The sequence below is a fragment of the Triticum dicoccoides genome, chromosome 4B, assembly GCF_002162155.2.
Source record: "Triticum dicoccoides isolate Atlit2015 ecotype Zavitan chromosome 4B, WEW_v2.0, whole genome shotgun sequence".
NCBI classification, from domain to species: Eukaryota; Viridiplantae; Streptophyta; class Magnoliopsida; order Poales; family Poaceae; genus Triticum; species Triticum dicoccoides.
Window position 1 is genome coordinate 620,991,314 of NC_041387.1, and position 7,975 is coordinate 620,999,288.

Sequence of the window (7,975 nt, forward strand, 5' to 3'; positions counted from 1 at the left end):
GTGTGGCGCCTAAGTCTTAGGCGCCGCAGTGCTGTCTGTGGGGCCGCAACTGGACCAGGACTGCCACGCTGGTAGGAGGTGCGACGCCTAAGCCAGAGGCGCTGCATAGTAGTATGCGGCGCCCAGCTGTCAGGCGTCACACGAAAGGGTCAGCAGAGCGAAAAAATTTCAAAAGCAGGTCAGTTTGTGATTTGATTTCGCCCTCAGGTCAAATATGTGATTTTTGCCCATCTGGGCTGCCCGGGTATGCTCTAACGATGGATCTCCGAGCGAGCGAAACACGTCGTTGTCCGAGTACTTACGTCAGAAGATCAGTCACACGATTTGTTGTCATTTGGCGGGCACCAGCGTTTTGTCCTCCCCGAGGACGCTGTGTCCTGCCCTCTTGGTTTTCCTTTCAATTTTCACATTTTTGTTGTTGTCTCCGAGACAGGGCAGGAGGCGCTGTCAGTCTCAATATGTATGCAGTAAAAATAAAATAAACCAGTGTAGTAGTAGTACTAGTACGCAGAGGCAGGCGTTGAAAATAGAAGAAAAAATGCAGCAGTTGCACACGACACATGAGCAGTAGATGGCTCGCGGTCGCCGTGATCGTCGAGCTGGTCAGCACAACCTTGCGGCCGTGGGGTGAGTTGAGTCGTGGAGTGGGTTCTGTGTAGTCGAGGTGTGCCGGATACGGATGCGTTCCCGGCCGATGGACCTGCCTGCTGCACAGCGCCCTCGTACGCTCGCCACTAGGATAATGCAAGCAGTCGCGACGTGCATTTCATCAGTCCGTCCCTCCACGCCGGCCACCGGGAGAGGAGATCTGCTCAGAGAATAATCCCACGGGATATCGAGAGCGCCCACGCGGCCGATCCACCCGCTTGCCGCACAGTGCCCTCGTACGTTTCGCCACTAGACAATGCGTGTGGCCGCGACGTGAGGTGAACCTCATCGGTCCCTCCCTCCACGCCGGCCGGCCACGGGAATCGGACGGGAATGATGCCACGGAATAATATCGGCGTAGGTAAGAGCGCACGCGGACGCAGATAGATCGATGGTCGACGCCCCAGCGCCACCCCACCCCGCTCGGCTCCGTACCGCGCACTTCACCGGTGGCGGTGGCGGTGGCGGGCACGACGGCCGTTTCCTACTCCGGCAAGAAAAACAAAACAAAACAGAGCCAAGAGGTGAGGAGGAGTCCGGTAGTGAAAAGGGGCCGAGGCGCAACGGCCGGTCGAAAGCGAAACGAAGCCCCGACGCCAGGCCGGAAACGCGCGGTAACCAACCAACCACCATAAATCCCCAACCCACCAACGCACGCACGCCGCAGCCGGTCGAGCTCAGCCCACTCCACCCCGGAGCAGAGCCGCGAGCACACAATCTAGCCAGCCAGCCAGCTACGCACGCCAGCGCTCGACACCGCGGCACTGCCGCTCGGCCCGGCCCCTTCTCCCTCGCGGGAGCACGCAGGATCGACCACCGAGCACCGGCCGGCGAGCGATGTCGAGCCACGAGGCGTGCTGCGGGACCATGTTCTGGGTGTACCTGCTCTCCTGCGCGGGGCTGGTGATGTTCGCGGGGCTCATGTCGGGGCTCACCCTGGGCCTCATGTCGCTCAGCCTCGTCGACCTGGAGGTGCTGGCCAAGGCCGGCACGCCGCAGGACCGGCGCAACGCCGCCAGGATCCTGCCCGTCGTCAAGAACCAGCACCTCCTCCTCTGCACGCTCCTCATCGGCAACTCCCTCGCCATGGAGGCGCTCCCCATCTTCCTCGACTCCCTCGTGCCCTCCTTCGGCGCCATCCTCATCTCCGTCACCCTCATCCTCGCCTTCGGTGAGGTGATCCATTAACCTCTCCTCCTCCCCTGATTCCGATTTTACATTCCGGTTCAGCAGTGCTCTGCTTTTTTCCCCCTTCTTCTTCTTGTTCCTGGCCTGGTGATTTGATGGTTCCATCGGCCCTGCAGATCATGCCGCAGGCCATCTGCACGCGCTACGGGCTGAGCATGGGGGCCAAGGCGGCGCCCATCGTCCGGGTGCTCCTCGTCGTCTTCTTCCCGGTCGCCTACCCCATCAGCAAGGTACGCCCAATTTCTTCTTCTGCTTGCAAGAATCCATCCGGGAGGAGCAACTGCAATTCTGAGTTCGCTCAGTCGAAATTGGGTTGAGGGTTCAGGCATCCCAACCCAAGTGGGCGCCTGCCTGCGACTGCGAGTGGGATGTCGATCATGCTTCCTCGTCATTAACTAATTTGCCATGCTCATCTAGTCACCAGAACTACCCACACAGGTCAACATACCCTGTTTATATGAATTGTTTTGTACTTACTACCTACTAGTGACTAGTTGACGCACTGATTAAAATCTCTGCGCAACGAGCAAGTAATCGGCGGCCGTGAAGCAAGGCCCGTGTCTCGCTAATGTGAAAGTAATTGAATGGAAAATGCCTCTACATGTGCATATGATTGAGTTTTGCTGACTCAGGCTAGGAAGTATGAAAACATCTTCAGTTACTTGGTACTTTTACCATTTTCCTGTTATTAAGTGTTTGTTATGCGAACCGGTTATTCTTCAGAATCATATTTTGACAAAAAAAAGAAGTGAATTTGTTACTATTAACGAACGATCTGTGATCAATCATGTACCTTGATCTTTATAGCACAAGCTTAGCCAGGGTAGTTGTATATAGCTTTCATGTCATTTCAGTGTTCTCCTAATACAATTTTTTTTTCGAGAAGGGGATAACCCCGGCCTCTTCTTCTGATACAAATGATGGGCACTTCTATGTGTGTCCGAAAAGAAAAGTGCCCCACTCTTTTTCGTCGATTCAGTATCTTGCTTCATTTATATTTTCTTTCAGCTGTTGGATTGGCTACTTGGAAAGGGCCATGTTGCACTTATGAGGAGAGCTGAGCTAAAGACATTAGTTGATATGCACGGCGATGCGGTCAGTTCTATTCTTGTTCGCTCTTTCGTTTATGATAAATAGATTCCATCTTCAGTCCAACAGTTACTGCTCCGTTCCAATTTCTCAACTATTATAAGTTGAATACATACTTTTTCTAAGATAAACATGAGCCTTGTATACATTTTCATTCATAGGAGAAAACAGTTTTACAACTGCAAAGCCAAGAGGCACAACAAAAAGATGTCAGTATAACAGCAAAGAACAACAACAACAAAATCTCATTGTCCTAGTGCTCATTATGAGTTCTATATATTCAAAGCACAATTTGCATTCATGATGACTTAATATCACTGTATATATAGCCTTACATGAATTAGTTTACTTTGTTTAAATATTATTTTTGTCTGTATTACTTGAAGCCCCGGAAAGTTCTCTCAGGATGACATACTTTGGTTCATTAGATTCTAGATAGCTATGTCATTATACAGCTTTATAACCCTTTGTTGGAAACATTGTGACTGCATTTCTATACGTCCCCAATCTCCTCATGGTTCGATATTTAATTATTCTTTGAAAGCTAAAGTACTAGGGAGCAGGGACTAAAGTATCTAACTAACTATTGTTGCTCTCCTTAGGCAAAGATACAAACTACCACTAAACTATTGTTTTTCTCACTTTGTTCGTAGGCTGGAAAAGGTGGAGAGCTGACTCATGATGAAACTACTATCATTGCAGGAGCATTGGAGATGACTCAAAAGACTGCAAAAGATGCCATGACTCCCATATCTGAAACCTTCTCACTTGACATAAATGCCAAGCTGGATGTGTATGAATCTTCCAATTTATTGTGTGTTTTTATCGAAATATATGGTACTGATGCTACTATTTGTCTCTTGATAGGCATACGGTGGGTATGATAATGACCAAAGGGCACAGCCGTATTCCTATATACTCTGGAAGACCAAGCAATATTATCGGTCTTATATTGGTGAGTAAGCTGAGATTTTCAAGAATTAATTGCATTGATTGAGATCATATCTCATTAGTTAGGTTCATTCTGCTAGATATGTTTTTACGGGCTCCATGTTATGAACTCTTAGTGGCGAATATTTTTGCAGTTGCAGTTTCCAGAGCGGTGTCTTAACAACATTTTGTACCATTCCTCGCAACAAAAATTACTGTTAACACTTAAGATGATTGCGCAAGTAGGCATCTTTATTTGGTTTAATACATCAGTCTTTCGATCAAAGAACTGTTGGGAAAACTGAAATTCGCCACTATAAATCCATCAGTGCTTTTCGAGTTGTCCTTTTCAGAAGAAAAAGAAAAAGGTTACAGGGGTAGGTGGTGAACTATGTCGCGTTGGGGACACCTTTTCCACTTTCTTGTCATTTTCATTTCTGCACAGAATTTCTCCTCTTAGTATATGGAAGCAGCACTCGTGTTGTTCGTAAAAAAAAATTGTCCTCTTCAAAAAAGAAAGAGACTGACCTCTCATTTTCAAAAAAAAAAAAAGAGACTGACCTTTTTTTGCAAAACCAGCCCGTGAGATGGCCATTGAAAGTTTGTTCTTCAATTATTGTGGAGCTTTCATGATCATGTGCAGAGTTGTGTAATGAAGTATAAAGAGTGTAAAAACATGACACCATTCTGAACACCAATCAAGCCCGGCTTTTCCACTTTGCGTGATGTATATTTTTGATCAGCTAAAAAGTCTCTCATTTTAGGTAAAAAACTTGCTTACTTGCCGGCCTGAGGATGAGGTGCCCACTAGACATGTTACTATCAGAAAAATTCCAAGGTATCATCTTTTATGACCTTGTTAAAGTTGGCTGGTGTACAAATATGATTCTTGGCATGCATGTATCATGTGGACTTGCGCGTTTTGGTTCAAAGTGTATTAGCTATTTATTGTATGTGAGTTAGTATTCGAAAGATGATCTGCACACCCCCGCAAAAAAAAAAAAAGATGATCTGCACAAACACTGAAGCATGTTCAGGAGTGCTCTGTACTATGCTGCACATGTACGTATTTAAGATTTTTTTCCTTGCTATAAAAAGTGCTTAATTGCATTCCCAGTTCTTTTGGAGTGGTTTAAAATTGATTAATGTCAAGTGCTTTTAAGTTCTAGAAAAAACAGCAAAACAGAATATACAGATTTTGAAGGGGTCAATGCCCTGGGCTAAAACAGAGTGACCTCTTGGGGTAGCCACAAATTACATAAGATTTGAACCGTTTTATTTCTGCAGAGCATACAAGCACTACTTTGCCCCTAAAAATCCGTACTATTCGTCGAGGTTAAATTATGCATATGTTATCGAATCAGTGTGCATGATTTGTCTTGTATTCTCATTCATAGTTTTGCTCTGTTTTCTGTACATCAGGGTGGCTGATGATCTTCCTCTCTATGACATTCTAAATGAGTTTCAGAAAGGTCACAGCCACATGGCTGTGGTTGTTAAACGCACTAAAGAAGAAGGAGCATCTGTTGAAAAGAATAACAGTTTTACAGCAGATTACAAAATGACAAACGGACATGCTCATGCTGATGGTACATGTTTCATTCACCCAGTTCCATGATTTGATTATCCTTGTCAACTACTCCCTCTGTTCCTAAATATAAGACGTCATTTTTGGTAGTTGAATTGAACTACCAAAAGCGTTATATTTAAGAACGGAGGGAGTAAATGTGTATTATCTTCCTTGGCTGATAAGTTGTGTGTACTCTTAGGTCTCGGTCTGTCACCCTCGCATGTCAACATTCCCGGAAGTCGTCGAAATAACAATGACAAGTACAGTAAGAAAATTGAAAGAAAACGGGACAATATTCTTGATTTTAACACTGATCCACTTCCTCACTATTCAATGGATGAGGAAGCGGTGGGAATAATTACGATGGAAGATGTCATGGAGCAACTGCTGCAGGTTTGGCTTATTTTTGTTAGAGCCTCTCCTTATTTGGAAACTTATTTGGGGTACATTGTCGCGTCATCATATTTTCAAAACTTAATGATGCCTTTTGGATTTATGGCCTAATTTCATCATAAAGTAGCAAGTTTTCCCCATATCATGAGAACGGCTTGTTTGTATTGCTTTATTGTATTTCTTATTCTTGAAAATATTTTGGTCATCCTCAAAAGTGAATGAATCTCAAAGCCACAGGTCATCCTCAACATTAGTTCACGAAAATACAATTGTACTAATTAAAGTGTCATCCGACCGTTAAGAAAGCTAGGCATTGTCCATTTGTCCACAGTTTTACCGGGTTATATTGTTTGGCATTTTCTCCTATACATTGCTAACTGACTTAAATTTTCCCTTCACAGGAAGATATCTTGGATGAAACAGATGAGTATGTTGATGTGCATAACAAGTAAGTGGCTCAGTGCTGCTACTTCGCATGTTTTATTTATTTATTTTTTGGCGGGGAAGGTACTCTGCATGTTGAATTGGTATAGAGGAGTAACTTGCCTTCGTTTCGCAGGATCAAAATAAACATGTTACCGCCAGGCAAATCAGTGTCGCCTCTTATATCTCCTAGTGGTGAACCTCTGTCTCAAGGTCTAAGAAAGACCCCTATGGCTTCTCCGCTGTCGCCGTACCATAATGGCGGCTCCATCTTACGTTCCCCTGTTGCAAACCATGCTCGGTCACCTGGGACTTTACCGACAATGTTCTCTCCTGGAAGGTCACCTGCGTCACAAACTCCCGTTTGCAGTTCGCCGACTTCAAGTTGGGTGAGTAGCAGCAGTTTTGTATACCAAGTGATGGTTATTCATGATTTTTGTACATGCTTTGTTTTCTTAAGAAAATTCCTTGAAGTTGAAACAACAATCTTTTTCACCTCATCCTACATGCCATGCTCATTGTTCTGCTTCTTCCTTTTATAGGTCTCGAGGAATTCGTACCGAAATCCGTAGAAATGGTGGTGAGAGCTAAAGCCAAAGAGCTCAGGGGGCAACAATTCCCAATTCCAGTTGAGATCACTGCCTGGATCAAATTAAGGCACTGAAGAGTGTAGGGTCAAAGAATGAAGACCCCACAGCTCTCTGCTTTGTTGCTGGTCCTTGTTTATTTATGACTTTCTTGTACATATATATATATATATATATATATATATATATATATATATATATATGGCCCTTTAGTATCTGAGCCTGCTGAGTGTGGATGAGCTGTCACCACCTACTGTAGACGCCCTTTTTGCCAAACATGTAGCAACCATTGCAGAAGAAAACTGCGGAGAGAAACGACGTAAACGAAACGCGTTCTGTATGTATCGCGCATCTGCGCATCTGTGCTGGTATTCTTGTTTGTCAGCCGCCATTGTACTCACTGAAACTCAAGTAAAGTAGCTGTTGGTGCTAGTACTGCTGATGGCTGCCCCCATTTATGTAAGAACTGTACAAGCTTATGTTTCTAATGAGTTTCATGATGGATATGCATTTTTCTTTTCGAGAAGGGGATAGCCCAGGCCTCTGTGCCACACGATGCACACAACCATTTTATATTAAACAAAAGTAAGTCCAAGTCATCGAGTACCAAAAGGTTTGCAGCAGAACATTCTCATGTCAGTCCAAAATAAGATTACATAGCTCATCCAGATGATCTGCTGCTCTGTCTAAACTTCCCAGATGGTTCAGCTGAACGGTTACCCTGTCAGCATCCACGGGATGTGATTGGTCAGATGAATTACTCCCATCCGTGTCCAGAGTCTTGCTATGAGTGGGTATTGATTGTGTGTATGTTAGTTATGGTCAAGGTAACGGGCGAATCAGGCAGCAGCAGCCAGCGACTGGGCAAGTACTATGTACGTACGTAGGTGTGGTGGTTCTGTTTAAAGCGTCAAGTGCTGACCGGCGTTAGTTTAATTTTTTTTTTTTTTTGCGGGGTGGCGTTAGTTTAATTTGGTGATGATGGATGGACTGATCCAGCACGGTGGTGAGACTAACATGAGAAAAAATTGCACCGTCGCCGTTGAACTGAATAACCGCCGGGCAATGGATAGTGACGGTGGAAGCACGTCACAATTTCCCGGCGTGAGACATGCAAATTCCGCATGGCGGTAAGGCCCAATTGCTT

At 45.3% G+C, this 7,975-nt stretch overlaps 1 protein-coding gene across 2 annotated transcripts; it reads left to right on the forward strand.

Moving 5' to 3' along the window:
* The first annotated feature begins 1,136 nt into the window (after positions 1–1,136).
* Positions 1,137–7,348, forward strand: LOC119291811 (DUF21 domain-containing protein At5g52790-like). Of its 2 annotated transcripts, XM_037570618.1 has the most exons (11): positions 1,171–1,824; positions 1,953–2,066; positions 2,845–2,931; positions 3,579–3,718; positions 3,793–3,880; positions 4,620–4,693; positions 5,278–5,444; positions 5,625–5,818; positions 6,220–6,266; positions 6,378–6,630; positions 6,784–7,348. In XM_037570618.1, the coding sequence occupies exons 1-11, from the start codon at positions 1,486–1,488 to the stop codon at positions 6,811–6,813; spliced, it is 1,533 nt and encodes a 510-aa protein (XP_037426515.1). In that variant the 5' UTR covers positions 1,171–1,485; the 3' UTR covers positions 6,814–7,348. The 2 variants fall into 2 exon arrangements, with proteins under 2 accessions (XP_037426516.1, XP_037426515.1); XM_037570619.1 differs by lacking the exons at positions 6,220–6,266; positions 6,378–6,630; positions 6,784–7,348 and having other exon boundaries at positions 1,137–1,824; positions 5,324–5,444; positions 5,625–5,765.
* The last annotated feature ends 627 nt before the right edge of the window (positions 7,349–7,975 follow it).